This window comes from Adelges cooleyi, unplaced genomic scaffold, assembly GCF_023614345.1.
Source record: "Adelges cooleyi isolate 19-005CV unplaced genomic scaffold, UGA_ACOO_1.1 ACOO_flye_CR_arks_rails_tigmint_CR_PRNA_376, whole genome shotgun sequence".
NCBI lineage: Eukaryota > Metazoa > Arthropoda > Insecta > Hemiptera > Adelgidae > Adelges > Adelges cooleyi.
Window position 1 is genome coordinate 10,903,877 of NW_026096053.1, and position 17,572 is coordinate 10,921,448.

The following is a 17,572-nucleotide window of genomic DNA, read 5'->3' on the forward strand; positions in this document are numbered from 1 at the left end:
GGCGTGTCGTGTGTGTACCGTGTACAACGGCATGTGCGGCATCCCTGTCAGACGGCGCATGTACATATACATATAGCGTGGTCTTTTGGAATGCTAGTAACGTGTAATACACAACAGGTACCTATCACTATGATAGAAAACAACAGTAGAAAAACCTCATTTTTACAAGACGCTTTACCGACGAGAAAAACGCAAACATTTGAGAAATTATTCTACTTTTGACTTAATCCGCAAATATTATCTTACTTTAACGTACATACGTTTTTTATTCTTAAAATGATAAATAAGAGGGCGTCACACATACCGTTTTTCGTGCAAAGTTAACTTTCCGTAAACCTCTCCGAAAACAAATCATCTTAAGAACTCGATACGTCGACATTAATAGATAAATAAAAAATTATATTAGGTCTTCTTGAAAATTTTTTCTAAAGTTCACGGTAATTTTTTGGTTTACACCGAGTTAAACAATCGAAAGTTATTGTTTATAATTATAAAATTATTTCATTTGAAAAAAAACTCTTTGAGGGGACGCAGTTTATAAAGCTAAAAAATTATTTTCTATCTGAATTTATGGGAATGATTTACGTTTTTGAATGGAAGTTATTAGTCTGTGATAGTCTAATCAGACAAATAACTACCGTCTAACCTAGCAGTAAGACTATATAATATCTTCAATAGTTTAATAGGTACTATTGTAATAATCTTAATAATACTCAAAATAGTTTTAGCTTTAAATTAATTTTACAAAAAAAATACCTTTACCTTTAAAAGTAATTTGAAATTTCTTATCAAAATCTAATTATATTTCACTATAAAAACAGGGATGATCAGTATTTCAAATGGAACATTATACATACATTATAAATACATTAATATATTTATAGATCGTTTAGACATAGCTACTATTTTAACATTTTTAAATGACTGTAACATTTCCAAAAATATATAATTTTTTTAACGCATCGAGGTGCCCTCCAGAATTTTGTCCTCTTTTAATTTTATAATAGGGGCTTTAACTTTAAAATCAAAATTAAGTGAGTTTTACTCAGTCCGCGTATCACCGGTATTACGCCCTTAAAAAAAAAAAAAAATAATAAAAAAATGTTCCTGGGGTAAAGTAGGTTTATAACAAAGTATTTAATAATTTAAACTTATTGCTTCGACGTAACACTGAAAAAATTTGCTTTTTTAATATTATGTTTTTTTAAATTTATCTAAGAGTTGTTCCAAAAGTCATTAAAATGTTTTTTTTTAAATAAGATTCAAATTAAAAAAGCAAAAAAATTTTTTCGTTTTTCGAGAAAGTTTTTCTTAGAGCACTTCGCTCGGTTTTAAGGTCTGAAAATTTGTTTGAAAAAAAGTCTACCGAATTCGTAAGAGAAGTTAAGAAGTAAAAAATATAGGCGCAATTTTATAAACGTTTATATTACAAAAACTATCTACTCTAAATTATTGAAATCGCAATTATAATAATTCATTTGCAACTAACTTATCTCATAAATTATGTGTCTTCATATTTTCTTACCGAAATTTAAATTTTTTAAATGGTTAACGCTTGTTGTATGGAATTGGTTTTTATAATTTACAAATTACATACCTATTACATAATTTACAACATTAGCACATGAAACATTGATACCCATTTGTATAATTTGAATTGTTTCTCTAAGTTTTCAAACGCACAATCTTGATAAAAAAAAAATTGTTAAAATTATAATTATTACTTAATCAATTTTTGTTGTTTTACAACATATTGTCTTATAAAAAAATGTCTTTTCTTTTTTCGTTATATTTTCTTATTTTTTAAGCTATTATCAGCCAGTACGTCGTTGAGTTAGTACTATTGAATATTATATGGTATACTTGTTCTCCCACACTATCGTTCGTTCTACCGCAACTGTATGAAGTTGTCGCGAGCCTATATACTATTATATTAGTATAGCCTATAATACAGCGCCGGTCGTGCAGATGTGTATGCTGCGTGCATACGGTGAATATATATAGCTGTATTATAATCACGCAGGGCGAAGAAATCCATTAGGTAGCAGCCATTTTTTCTTGCTCGAATAAAAAAAAACAACCACGGCACGATGTCGACCAATAAAGATACGTGACTGTAGCTGTGTGTGTGTGTATGTGCGGCTTTATGTTATTATACCTATTGTATACATATATATTATGTATGTTGGTAGTTACATTTTTTTTTTACACAAGGTCTCCTCGAAGTATCCGTTGTCGCGTTTAAGAAACAATAGGCGGCCATCAAGAGACCAGGAAAATCGTTGAAAATATACATTTTCGCATAATTTATATGCTTATATGTATAATAGCAGGAACGTGTAAGGCATAACGATGATTATTTTAATACTATAGAGTTATAACACACGGTAGTGTAGTGTTTTTAGAAAATTCTAAAACGTAGTAGGTAATCGATATGAAGAAAGGTTATAAGAATCTGTGAGGAAACTTTATCCCAACATGTTTTTGTGTTTTAGGTCCACCAACCCAAGTATCATTATTTTGTAAAAATTGACTATACAAATTTAGCACAATACCTACTCATTTATTAAAATGAGAACAATTTTAATTATTTAGTTAAGAAATAAAATATTTTACACGCCAAAGTGGCACTGTACTCTGTAGGTAATTTTAACAAAAATGTACAATTATAGTTTTAACTAAATTAATTTGTAAAGTTAATGTAAGTAATTGTAACGTTCATAGCATTGATAGAATCAATTTTTTAATTAATCAGAGTTGTACTTATAATAGGTAACAATAATTTTGTTATTATAATCTGGCCAATTAACAAACAATTACCTATTGCTATTAAATTGTTAGGTGAATATATGTTAAATGTATATCATTGAATAGATGAAACAACTTTGTTAGTTCAAATAAATAATCAATCGATTGTTAAAAACTTGTACGGTGAAATAAACAAATGATTTTATTAATCAACTGGTTCATTTTATAATGTTTAACATCTAAGCTAATAAATATTTTATTATCTTTCATACCTATAATAATACAATTCTTTAACATTTTGACAGTATGTATAAAATTCTCGGGGCGAGTTGGACCACCGTAAACAAATCGTATTTATAAAAATTGATCACCATTCACATATGGAACCCCATGAAACATTGAAAAATAAAACGGGCGCTTAAGTACTCTCTTAACTATATATTATATTTATGATAGCCGACACTGCTTATAATACAAACATAGGTAACATTAAGTCACCTCACTGGCGCCTCCTGGAAACGACGAGCTTCATCAACTCGGCGGCTAATAATGTAACTTTTGTCGATTCAGTTTAAGTTGAGAATAAAAATATACAATAAAATGAAATACTATAAATAAAGTGCAAGTTTTGGTGTAACTATTTCATAATTTTTTATAAGGACTAAGGGGTAGGTTAGGTATACCTCAGCATATACAAGATATACAAGGAAAATAATTATTAAATTACAAATACATTGCGCTTTTAGTTTCCAGTATTCAAATATCAAAACTTATTGACGTGTCCATAAATCATTCTCAATCAAAAGTGTAGTGTAATTTGTTTTAATAGTCGGGCAATTTAAAAGAAGTTCCCATTCATTTTCAATTTTTTTTTAATGATTTAACGTTACAACAGAATATTGAAATTATCTCGGCAAGTTTTGAAATTTGAATATGGGCTCGCTGCAATAAGTTCTATACTTAAGCCGCATTATGCGCATACCACGGATAGCGTATACTGCAATTTGTCGGTATACAATAGCTGATGATGTATCTACTCAAACCTACTTGGGTGATCTCTCTGAAAACGACCTAAATTTGTCGACCATATTTTCTTATAGTATAGGTAATCCGAAATGGTGACAAATTACCGCGTGGATCGACGAAGGATATTGTAAAAGGACTGCGGTAGTATTCTTATAAAGAACCGATGCCGCTCTGAGACGGTCGACTAACGACCTTATACGCGAAAATCGAGAGTATATTATATACATATGAAATATAAAAATATATTATTTAGGTAGGTATACCAAATTTTTAGGTTTTTTTTTTTGTAGCCATAAAGTCTACTATATTGTAAAACGTCATCGATTATAAAATGCACTGTAGTGCGTAGGTACGAATCTATTTGTACATATAATATAGTGCCGACCGCACGACCCGTTCGGGGTGGTCTCATTTTTTGACTATCGCAATTACACATTATCATAGACAAACCGTTTCCACGCGATTGTTGTGTAGGACAAATGACTCGCGTGGTGGTATGACGTCGTGTGACCTGCGCGACGCCAATAATATACCGAGAGCAGTCGAAGACGGACCCGAATTGACTGGGCCGGAAAGAAAAGGCGTAAAGCGAGAAAAAAGGGTTGACCAGGTGCGTTTTATTGCCGGAAGTTTTGATTGTTCGCGTCACGTATATCCTGTATGTGTGCCGCCGTCGCCGCCGCCGCCGCCTGACCGGGCGCCTTCTTCTTAATAAAATATATAAGATGTATATTATATTATATTGTCACACGTCGATATTCTCCCTTTCCCTCTGCCGCCCGTAGTACCGAATTTCATCGTGTCCCGTACACCGACCGACCGATAATATACATCACATTTATATACACACACACACGGTTTACCTGATCCAGACGGATTTTACCCATTTTTGGCGCCAGTCTGCGGGCAACGCACACCACACACTATAATAATATGCCTTGTACGGGGGACGAATGCGACACATCATCGCTGCATCTCATATCGAAACGATCCAAGCAGATCAGTCGGTCGTCGGCCGTGCACCGTGATCCAAGCATTAATAGCTGTTATATAGTGTAGCCAGTATAAGAAAAATTCAGTTGCATTTTATCTTTACCCCACTCCATCCGGTAGAAATTCGCCAGCAACGCAGGTGTGTGGATATTTTATATTATTATATACTCAAAGTCGTGCCAAAGCATCGCCAGCAGAGGACATGCCACCGTATCATTGCACCGCGGACGATAGTGAGTATAATATTATATATATCAAAAAAATATTCTTATAATCTTACCGCGCATGTGTTTCAAATTTCAAAAGTGATACGAATCGAAAATTAAAAAGTAAGATTTTTATCAGAGGATTGTTTATGCAACGCTGTTATCGTGTCGATAAGAGTGATAACTTAAAATTGAAACACATGTGAAGTGATGAGAGCCAAACGAATTTTTTTTTATCAAAAAATATACACCCATAAAAAAAACTTGCCGGATTGTCCACATAAGAACATAATATTGAAGATATAATTTTAATTTTGTGTCTCCTAAGTCCGACAACATGAATCAAAATTTCTTATACCCTTTTGGTTCTCACCACTAATTCATATTATTATAGAATATCGGCGGCATAGTGCACAGGTGTCAGATAGATAAACAAAACTAGTTATAAGATTTGTAAATAATGGTTGAACATTTTTAAGTTTTCAAAAACTGTTGCAATTTACTTGTACTTTCATGAACGTATCTTTCAATATTTGTACACCGTACATATTATAACTTAATTTATTTTTAAAAATATGCACTTATCACACTTGTGCACTTTAAGCTATACATATATATTATTATAAGTTAAGTATACGTGAGGGGCCGATATACCCGGGGCGGGTCTTACAATTTAATAACGCCTATGATATAATAATAGACCTTGAAACGTTAAGCGGATTTGTATACACTATACATTGTATATGACCATAGGGTATATAAGTTATATAAAAGCGCGCTTGTGTGTATTTGTGAGTGTTTGCTTAACCAGTCTTGAAGTAAAATAATTTTGTTTTTTTTTATTTGTAGTATAACTATTCGAACAATAGGCGTTTTATACTGTTTGGTGGTCTAAGACCTAAGCTCATGCGGTAGTTTATCATACGCTTTTTAATATATACAACTAAACTGATTGTGGCTGTTAGAGATAGATACAAGTCATGTATTTCAGCGGGACCTATAATTATTACGATTTATAGATACTTCCCGGGGCGATGGTCAAACATTATTTATAATTAATTTCAATTTGAAAAGAACAATAATGAAACGCTGGGCTGGACCAAGTAGTAATGCCTTTATAGTACTTATAAAGCATGTATAATATAATTCATTTATAGGTATCTATATTCGCTTTTGATCGGCCAATGTGCGGGGCGCAGTTACTTCCTTTATAGTATTTTATTAATATATGAAACTAGGACTCTCATTATAATGTTAGACGCTATAGTTATTATTATATTAAATTTTAAGTATATACATTAAATGCTGTTAAAGTTTCAAAATATCCGTACGCTAATTGTTATAAACGAGACAATGCTTACATTGTGAGTTTTCATGTTTACAAACTTTCTATATAATGTGGTGGGGGGGGGGGAGGGCGGGATAACTTGGGTAGGCTGTTCGACGGACCCGGTGAAGTTTTCGTCGTACAATATTTGTGAACCGACACTGAGTATTATGGCGGGGTATACTATATACTTAGTATATTATTAAAGTTTTATCCACTGACGGTTGAACTTTTTACACGTAATCCCAGTTTAATGATGATGACCTCGGGCCGTAGATTGCGATTTCTACACCGTTGAGCGCTTATACAGATCAGTAATGAAGCTCCAAAATAAAGCCCAGTCATTTCAATCGCACATTAGGTACATGCGATAATTGTCCGAGTGAAAATTAATTAGGATACATATGCATATATACACAACTCACAATGTAATCATGTTATGTGTAATACTTGTGATTTTAAAAATAAATATATTTTTTGAATAAATGCGATACATAGAAATTCATTTTCCTAGTAGATTTTCCTATAAACAGCAGCTTTTGTTAGTTATACTTTTTTTTTACAGTTATACTGTGTATATATATATATATATATATATGTATATACAAATGCTTAGGTATATGGGACGTGTACAGGTGGTTTGTGCCGAATTTTACGACTGCCAAAGTATAAAAGTCCACGGTATGGACATACAATACTATTCTTCTAGTTATATATACTCTTTAGCTAAAAGCACACTTTGTACCAAAAGTATTTATACCCGAACTTGTGTATATTTCTATATATATAATTTTTTTTTTCATATAGCGAGTTCCTTTTAGATCTCTTTGTGGGTTCTTACATGTTTGGTTTTTTTTTTTGTTAAAAATTTATTAAAATAGATACTGACACCTACTGCAAGGAACAAATATGTGAAAAGCGTATACCTACTATTACACAAATTATGTGTGTACATTTTATATACTGTATAGCTGCTCCTCGTATGTGTACAAAACTTCTATTAGATTTCCAAAAATATGTATACTGTATAGGTAATATAAATGTCTTTATATAGGTTTCTCCCATATATTTACTATTTCGAGCACCTCACCTTATTATACCAGCTTAAATAGTATTTACTATTTTCATACTTAGACAAATAGACAAAGTCTAAATCAATTAAAAATAATATACCTATATTTACTATAGCGGCTTCCTGTATTTAACTATAGCGCCTACCTGCAAGTTTACATGTATAATAATTGTCGTGCATAATGCCTTCTTCATAGTGTTTCATTACTATAATGCTAAACGTTCTCCTTATGTTTTATGACTATATATGTAATGTAAGTGTAGTATATTATATAATATATTATGGTACTCACTATAAAATTATATTCCATGTTAAATGTGACGTTGTTACCCATTACCGGTGTATTAATTAAACACTGGAAATGAGCACGAAGATGCCTGTATAAGTTCTAATGGTTTTGATCCCCTTCCTTAAACATTGCACAAGAACATATTATTAATTGTATACGATATATTACATATTATACAATACATATAAATTAACGTCTTGTTCACATGCCTTAAAAACACAATGCAGACTCTTCAGAAACAATATCGCTATGGCTTATAGTTAGAATTCCTTTTAATTATAATATGCGGTTCTCAAAACCTATGTTATTTATTCTAATTTATTTAATTATTCTTCCAAGCCTGTACACTTTTTGTTTGTTTTTGTATAGGTAGTCTATATAGTTTAAACTGATCTTATATGTTCCATATAGCGCCTCTATTTTTTTGTCTGCATAACTTGCTTCTAAAGTTTTTAAAAATACGTTTTTTTACGTTTTTAGCATATACTTCAAAAAGGTGTTGTTTAAAATAATAATTTTTCAATTGTTTTCTGCAGAATTCAGAACGTATTTAAAATTATAAAAGGACGTTAGGTATGCTAGGTGTTTTTTTTGTAAGGGGTTCGGTATAGGCATTTTTTTGACAAATATTAATATAACGCTATTATTATTTAATATTTTTTTAACTATAAATCTATTGTGTCCCCATAATTTAAGCTAGACCAACTATGTATTTTTTTTTAGTGAATCTGCTTAACAATTATACAGTCAAGTATTTAGATTGAAGTTTAATCGTATATATAGTATATATCGTAATTTGTTATAATTTTCTTAGTCTTAGTCCATACAGCAAAAAAATATCAATCGATTCATAACGTTGACAATATTTTGGCAGCAGATTAATTAACGTTTAAAAACAAACAATATTTTGTTCAATATTATTGTTTTGTTTTCAAACATTTAATTAATCTGCTGCCAAAACAGTGTTGTTCACATTTTTTTTTTTAAGTAGGTATACATGAAATATAAGTGAAAAACATTGGAAATATTTTTTCAATCATATTTTAATATTTTCTGACAAAACATGTTTTTGTAATATCTTAAAGATATGTACAAACTTTTTGACAACATTGCAATTTTTCGCTGTACGGGATAAAAGTTTTAACAATAATGTATAGACAGAAAATAAAAAATATTGAGTCTGGCGAGTTGTTGTTGTCAGCTTTTTTTTTTTCCGTAATGTTTTGTTGTTTTTTTTTTGCGTCAAGTGCCAGCGACGACAGAGCGTCGACGATGCACCTGACTTGTCGACGTTCGCCTGTCGCTGTGCGGTAAAACTCGCGACGCGGCGCCGCGCCGAATCGATAATAAAACAATAATAATAATAGGAAGAAGAACAGCGGCGTTCGCGCGCAAGTCGCCCACCAGAGCTGTGCGCCGGCCATTTTACGGCGGTCACCGCCAATGGTCGGCGCCGGTGGGCGGAGCTCCGGCCGTCGGCCAGGCGGTGACGACGGCCACGGCCGCGCGAGTCCACACGGCAGTACAGTGTCTAGTGCGGTGTCGCCGGGACGCGCGTCCGTGCACGATATTCGACGGCATAACAATAATTATTTACATTTTTATTTTCTAAAAAAAAAAAAACAAATCGCACTCACATACACATGCAAGCACGCGATCTCGTGTTATAACAACACGATATAAATTAATATGTTTTTTATCCGCACTGCGCATGATAATTATAACAAAATATACCGGCGGATTGTGTTAAAATAAACGCAACAACAACAACGAGACGGCTCGGCGGCCGGCTGTTCTCGCGGGCCCCGTCGACTCGTTTTCGTCGTTCCAACAACACAATATAGCGTACTATTTTTAATGAAGCCAATAATTATTCACTGCTCTGTTTGTTGTCGTAATATAATTTATTATATACCGTTGTGTTAAAAAAAAAAAATCTAGTTTGCACGCGGTCCAAGTTCGTTGCGGACGCCGATTGTTTTATGGTTGAACGAGCACCCACCGTGAGTTCGACCACGTCAAACGCGTGGGCGCCGGGACACGCGTGGTCCCAGTACTGCAGCCCGTCCCCCGGTGCCACCACCCTGGCCACCCTGATGCCGTCCGCCCTGCACAGGGGCCCCCTCCGGATATCACCGGTCAAGACCGAACCGTACGACATGTCGGCCGACATACCGTCAATAAGTAAGTCCAATATCATATTATTTACTACTATCAGCCATCCGCAGCTACTTGATACTAAACCTGTCGAGACTTATGAGAGGATTATTCCCACCTCCCCAATAAAATATTTATGTGCCATCAATTTGTCTTAATAGACTAGGTATATATTTAAATGGAAAACGCTGACTATTCTAATATTCACCTGTTATTAAATTAAAAATGCATATAGGTCCACAAAAAGATTTATAATATTAAATTGTTATTTTTAAGACTAAAATAATAATTTAAATTGGAGAATGTATTATACTTTTAAATTATCACCAATATATGAGAAGATATAAACACAGGTATACCTATTAATATTATATGATCCTTCCAAATAGAATTCATTTTAAACATATTTTTCTTTACGTTATACCTTTTTTTTTTTTTTAACTATTTTTTTTAAAGCAAACAATCTGTAATATAATTTACCATAAGCATGTATGCGGAAGTAAGATCTAATTGGCATGAAACATGTGAGGGAAGTAACCACCCAATGGCGACACTTACATAAGGCTTTGGTTAATTATGATTTAATTGTGATTTAAGTCACGACTCCATCTTCTCTTTAACCTACGAGGAGGATTACAAGTGATAGCGTCGGAATTTAGCTCTGAAATTAAGGGATTTGGATGGTTTGTTAGTCGTGAGTGGAATCGTTTGACGTTATACCTAATCTTTATTTACCGTTTTAACATTTGTTACATAATGCGACGTCAACAGTCATATTTGTATCTCTTTGTTATCAATATGTAATGGTAATCTTAATCGTTAAAATACACTTGGACTACAACGTTTGTTACAGTCAAAAATAAATTGTTCAATCATTTAAAGAATAAGATAGTATATTATTGTTGCATACTTAATGGTTTAACCAGTTATCATGCCAAATTATGACTAAACATTAAATTGTTATAATCAAAATTATAATATATGAATTTGTTCATGCATTTATCATTTTATCATTACCCGATGATCAAGTCACGCTTTAATTTTGATATTAGGTATATAATTATGGTTACAGACACACAGGATTTAATTTTAATTAATACACTGTAAAATATTAATTAAATTAGAAATAAAACAGTGTTAATTAAATTTATGAATTAATAAAATAATTTGGTAATTTCACAGCATAACCATTATAAATTAACTACATATTATGACAAATTATAAAAAACTAATTGAGGGCTGAGAATTTCTTTGAGTTAATAATTTTGTTTTGTATTTTATTGATACCTATACATTTAGTCATCAGTTAATAATTAATAGCTTTTATACTTAAACATTTAATTTTCCCTAAACTATTACCTAACTCATAAACTATAGTAGGATAATCTACATAATATTCAATATTTTTTATAACATAATATTATGTTCAAAATATGAATATGAAGTTCATATTCTTTATAATTTTTTTTAAGTCGTTAAATAACAAAAATTCTTTTAATTAATGCTTATAATAAATAAAATTATATGCCCTAATATAAAAAATTGTATAGATTAATTATAATAATTAACTTAAGATATTCTATAAGCCTTAAATCATATGTCCATATATTTATAAATAGTAGTATGATTAAAAAAATAGTAATATTTCTGTATTAAATATATTTTCTATTCAATTTTAACTGGGTCCTTGACATAACCTACCTTCAAAAACTTTAAACTGAGTTGAAAACTTTAATTAATTCTAGTAATGTTTGCATGAAAAGTGCGTGCAGTTAGTTAATTTCATTATGAAAAAAAAAATCTCAACAAAGAAATATATAGTATCTTAAAGCTGTATTTATTTTTAAGTAGGAGTTTTATGACTTAACAACTTTTAATTTGTTTTACGGTTAGTGACCGGCTTTTAAATGTTTCAAAGAAATAATAAAATAAGTTTGAAGTAAGATAATATGCAAGATATGTTGGCTTAAATGTAATAAATTATTAAGTTCAATTAATCTGCAACAAATACTGTTACCTTTTGAAGAGAATGCTTGCATTTCATAACGCAATAACGTTTTTAACTTTGAGTATGATTTTTATTTTTTAATTATTTTTATTGTTATAACGGTGTATGACTTAAACGGGTCGTCACGGTAAAAATAATGTAATGAGTAGATAACATACAATTTAAAAAAAAATAGATTTATATATAGTTAGGAAAAACGACACGATAATATAATACAATATGCAATGTTATCATTTCTATAGAATAGCGTTTTTGTATCTTTTCTCGATAAACGTTTTTAACGTCTTAAAACTATTGTACTTCTTTCAATAAGCTACGCAGCAATTCCAAAGTATTATCTAAATGTTTTGTCGAGGTTTGATGGAAACTATTTTGTAAGCAGAACACTACTGAGACATACTGAATATAATTTACGTACGGTTTTTGAATTAATAATCATCATAAAATACTTTGCTTCAAAATATTTTGTACCTAATATTAATATTTAACTTGTTAGTTCTCGACAATGGACGGTGTTTAGGTATTATAAAAATAATTCTCAAATTGTGGCGTTTATAATTTTTTAATGAAATATTATTAAAGTATCTAGTATATAGATGATATTGCTCAATTTTCATAGATTATAATTGAATTTTAATCATGCAATAAAAAATTTATATTATTACACTAACTGCACTTATGTACTAGGTATAAAAGACTAACTACAAGTATCGCATACCTAAGTGAACAAAAAAACGGGTGTGTCAAATAATAACCCGACGAGTTAGTACATATAGACACTAATTAGTAGAATTAAATCTTCAAAGAAATGTTAAAGGCCAAATTAATCTTCTCACGTTTCTAATTAACGATGTGCCCTTTGTACAAGTATATTTTATATATTTCTTTTTTACTTGAGTTCATGAAATGTGTATTAACCTTTAAAGATAATTGAAGTATGATTGTAGAATTATATGTATTTTGCATAACTACTCAAATTTATTTGCCAGACAAATCAGTTAAATTATGTTAAATAATTTTGAAATTTAAATTTAACTGTCTTTAGTTGTCGTTTAACACGTTTAATTTTGCAATTAAACTCGTTGTATGATATTTTAAACATAAAATTGTTTTCAATATACTTACCAATTTTAAAACAGGGTTTATAAAATTCTACTTTAAGCTCTATAGACTCGTTTACAATGCAATTTGAAAACTAAATTACTGCATTTGGTAAGAAATTTGTTTCTTTTTATCATACCTCGACAACATAGAATTATTAGGTATAGACAATTTTTAAAATAAATTTACAGTGAAATGCTTGTTTTCCTTTAATTAGCATATAATTTAAAATAATATAACAATTATTTAAAAAAAATTGTTTTACATAATATAAGCAATTCGCGAAACAGTGGTGCAAATAATTTATATTGCCGTTACTTCTATTTAATAATAATAATTTAAAACAATTGCGTGCTAATAATATATTTTAAAGCTAAAAAAAAGATATACCTAACATACAATCTCGTGATGTTGAACAATATCTCAAATTTATGGGTTGCTTTGCGTTTTAATGTTAATGATATACACGGCGTGGCCATAATAAAGTTTTCAGCTAGATGAGAACTTTTTTAGGTATGACCGTTTTTTTCTTTCATTTGGCAGTTTAAAAAAATATTTGACAACAAATCAAAATTCATTGGTTTTATGCGATTTTTATCTGATATCTTGTTTCAACTTTGATAAAAATATTTTCTGTTTTCAGTGTGTTTTGTATTTAATATAAAATTATTTCTGAATATGGTTCCAAATATCAGGAAGTCGACAATATTGTTCACGTGTGTTAAAATTTGAAGGACTGATTCATTTTACTTGAATTTTTTTCTCGAAAAATTTGTGGTACTTATTTACACACTAATCATGTTTTGGCTTTATGAATATATAATATATGTATATATTATGTATCAAAATATGTAATACCTAAGAGTATACAGTCTTTCACAATTATTGAGAAATAAGAAATTCTATTTTTAGGGTTTCTTTAATGGGTTTACTTTTGGCTATTGATATTTTTTTATGACAGTTCATATTTGAATACTCTCACCGTCAATCGCGTGACATCCAGTCATAGGTATGTCGAACGACGATTTCGCAACCGGTAGATACAAATACTATGTGTGGATAAGTTTTTGTGTGTGTTCATACTTTCGATTTTCCAATTCATTATTTCGTCCATTAACCACGGCACATATTGTCGTGTGGTGAATATATACTTTGAGTGTACATAATAGTATTATATGTCTGTAACAACAGAAATGTATCTACATTGTACCTATATATACATATATACAACAGGCAGGTGGCCTTAAGCCCTATGTAATACCTAACGCAACGCTGCACTTAGATTAGCCATACATGTGTGTCGGTTGAGTAAACGCGTCATGGTTTCGGTTCGACACTATGGACTATACCACATATACCTACATTTATATAATAACAATTATCGTTGCCGCCTATTTTTTTTTTTCGTTCTGATTTTTCATTTATTTTGAATTGTGTAATGAGCTAGAAAATGGCCGCCAATACGGGATCCGTACGTGATTTCTTACCTAATAAATAATAATATTATCGACATACACATTGCCCATTAACCGTTCTATTGTGATAATTGAAAATTTGAAATTTGTATTGTATTACATATACCTACAACTTATGCCGACAGGTTTTTTTTCCTATTTATTAAACAACTTTATATGTCGCATATTGTTTTATTACCGGATACACCTTTAACTGCACCAGCAGCTTTATAAATTCGCTTCAATCGCCGCTCGACTGGCAAAATTCCAGCAGCGCAATACGATTATGCACGGTTATTTGAATTGAGATAAATAAATAAGAACGATATGAGACAAAAATGAGATAGAGGAAGAGAAGAAGGTCATGAGTGTCTAACCAGAATACTGCTCTGACGAAAAGCGAGCGCATACGGAATTACCATTTTTACGGTTGACGTGTACTTACCTACCGCGTATACGCGTTAAGCCTACTTAAACGATTTATCTACTAATACTATGAAATATGCGGGAACACTCGTTTGTATACATACATTTATATAATATCATACAGCTGTAATCAATGATTTCCGTTCAATACTCAATGTTCTATAAGGCTGTCCAGTATCGTCCCCCACATTCGATACTATTTATACACACTGCTGCACACACATTTAGGTAGATATTTCAATCCGGTTTTCTTTTGAGTATGTTATAATATTATTATATACAGGTAGCCGCTAAGCTGTTTTTTTTTTATAATTAATCGCATAAAATATAAATAACGCGATAATGATTGATAACAACATACCGAAGCGGCGATCCGACGCGTTATAAAACAATTTTGTAAATCTATTTTTAATATTAATGTTAGGATGCTAATATTCAACGGGAAAAGGGATAATGATCCACGAAATTCTAAAGTTAAAAAAATTAATTAGTTCATCTGATAGATGAAACCTTTTATCAAATAAAAATATTTTACACCTTTGTATTGTACATACTATTTTTTTATAAAGTTATTTGTCATTATTAAACTCAATGAGAGTGTCTAGACGTCCAATGGTTCTACCTGAAAATCGTTTATCTAGATTTTAATTATATAACATATATTAAGCTAATTTTTTGATCAAATACCATAGTTATAAAGTTCATCTATATCATGTACATCTTAAGAACTGATTCAAGGTGCTAATATATTGTAACAGTACTACACTATACTATAGACCTACTATGTTATATATTAATCTCTTCATAAGACAATAATATACCGTATAAAACAGTCAACTAATTATCACAGTAAACCTAATTGATCTGCGGACCTCATTTAATATACAAAAATATAGATATTAATCTAGAGACTATACCGCTAGAGTTGGACAAGATTCAATTATTTAAATGTTCAACGCCAGTCAATTCATCTAAGTAATTTTTACAAACTTGAAACCAAGTACAAACGATGTTAATTTAAACAGAGTATATAAGATTTACTGTTAATTTATACATTACTTAATGTATAAAATAGTACTATATAATATAGGTTCAATGGTATAATACGCGTATGGTCGATGAGGAGCACGTGTAAATTGAGATATTAAATAGCGGTGTGCATATAGAGAGCTTATATAGATTGAAATATTATGTGGACAATTTTCGGTTATATCTATATACAGCTCAACAACTGAACTTGTTACCTCTCTATGTAAAATTATATTAAAAATATATGTATTATTTTATTGTAGTAACTACGTTAATTTTATAAATATTATATAGATTCATTTTGATTTGGCTGGGCCATAAGCCCCTATAATAAATATTACTGTTGCAAGCTCAGAGGTTTTATCTATGCTCTGACTGTAGGTCCTGTGCCTAAATTACTGATTAGTAGAGCTGAGACCTCGAATCGAATTTTTCTATTATTCGAATTATTCGAATAATCGAATAATACTATTCGTATGAAAATAATTCGAATATTCGAATAGTAATCAAATAATTCGAATATTCGAATTTCCGAATATTTTGTCAAATTTATGTTTTTTTTGTAATTATATATCTATATAAATTGTTAAAATCTTTTTTGTTGTAATAAGTAATAATATTTATTTTATCAAAAGAATAATTCGTTATAATTATATTTATTTTGTTAAAAAATTATTAAAAATTGATCAAGGACACCTTAGTTGTCTCTTAATTATTTTTTTTTTTAATCTAATTAATCCTGCAAAGAAAATGATAAAATATTCGAATATTCGAAAAATCAGATCGAATATTCGAATAACCCATCGAATATTCGAATAAAAAATTCATGCGAATAAAGTATTCGAATATTCGAATTTTTTTTATTCGAATAGTCCCACCACTATTGATTAGTTATGGATCAAACGGGATCAGTACGTGACATGTTTAACATTCGTATGTTATAGTTTTTGTTCAATATCAACAACAGACCGGTCGTTAGGCCTAGTTTATTTATTTTTATACAATTTGTTGAACGGTTTTGTTTCAGCTGAACGTGTATACTAAACGCGTTTTCCCTGTCTAAAACATTGGAAACTGTATAAAAAGTATACTTAGTATATTTAATGTTACCCAAATATCCTATTTAACAATTTCGCGCATGCTAATATTATGTATTGTGGTAAATGGCATAAAACGCGTAATACATATTGTGTATACACACACCGCAGATATAATAATAATAATTTTACATATATAAATATATTATTAGTTTTGTCTCGTCGCGGGGAAAAAATATAATACCAACTCTCGTGCGTGTATCGTGTACACACACAATACGACCCGCGGTATGTTATTAAAGGAAATTTACGGACAAGGGGTAATAAAATAATTTTACAAGTTTAACGTCATCGTGTATGAGCGCACGGTTATTTTTCGATTCCTCCTCACGGGCTATACATGTATATTAATCCACATTATATAGGATATACACTTGCGGTGTGGGACGAACGGTCTTGTACACGATCCGAGATCGTAGTGTTTTTTTTTTTTTATATACGCGGCGAAGACTTAAACAAAAAAAAAAAAAAAAGAGTATAAAAAAAACTAGTTTCGGCGCCTTCTTTGTGTATACACTTCTCTCTCGGTGCTCGCACTTGTTTTATACACAATATATATGTATATATATAAGACTTTTTATTTTTTATTTTCATCCGTCCCCATTTACACACCAACACGAACTCTCGGTGTATATATTG

The 17,572-nt window shown here is 30.6% G+C and overlaps 1 protein-coding gene across 5 annotated transcripts in view; it reads left to right on the top strand.

Moving 5' to 3' along the window:
- The first annotated feature begins 4,873 nt into the window (after positions 1–4,873).
- The window catches only part of LOC126840445 (insulin gene enhancer protein ISL-2B), a 35,652-nt gene continuing 22,953 nt past the window's right edge, over positions 4,874–17,572 (top strand). For 2 of the 5 annotated variants that reach the window (XM_050576188.1, XM_050576187.1), the window contains exons 1-2: positions 4,874–5,000; positions 9,603–9,845. In XM_050576188.1, the coding sequence (XP_050432145.1) occupies positions 4,970–5,000; positions 9,603–9,845 (274 nt within the window). In that variant the 5' untranslated portion in view covers positions 4,874–4,969. Of the gene's footprint in view, positions 5,001–9,201; positions 9,846–17,572 lie in introns of those variants that run through there. The other 3 variants (XM_050576189.1, XM_050576191.1, XM_050576190.1) reach the window with 3 other exon arrangements.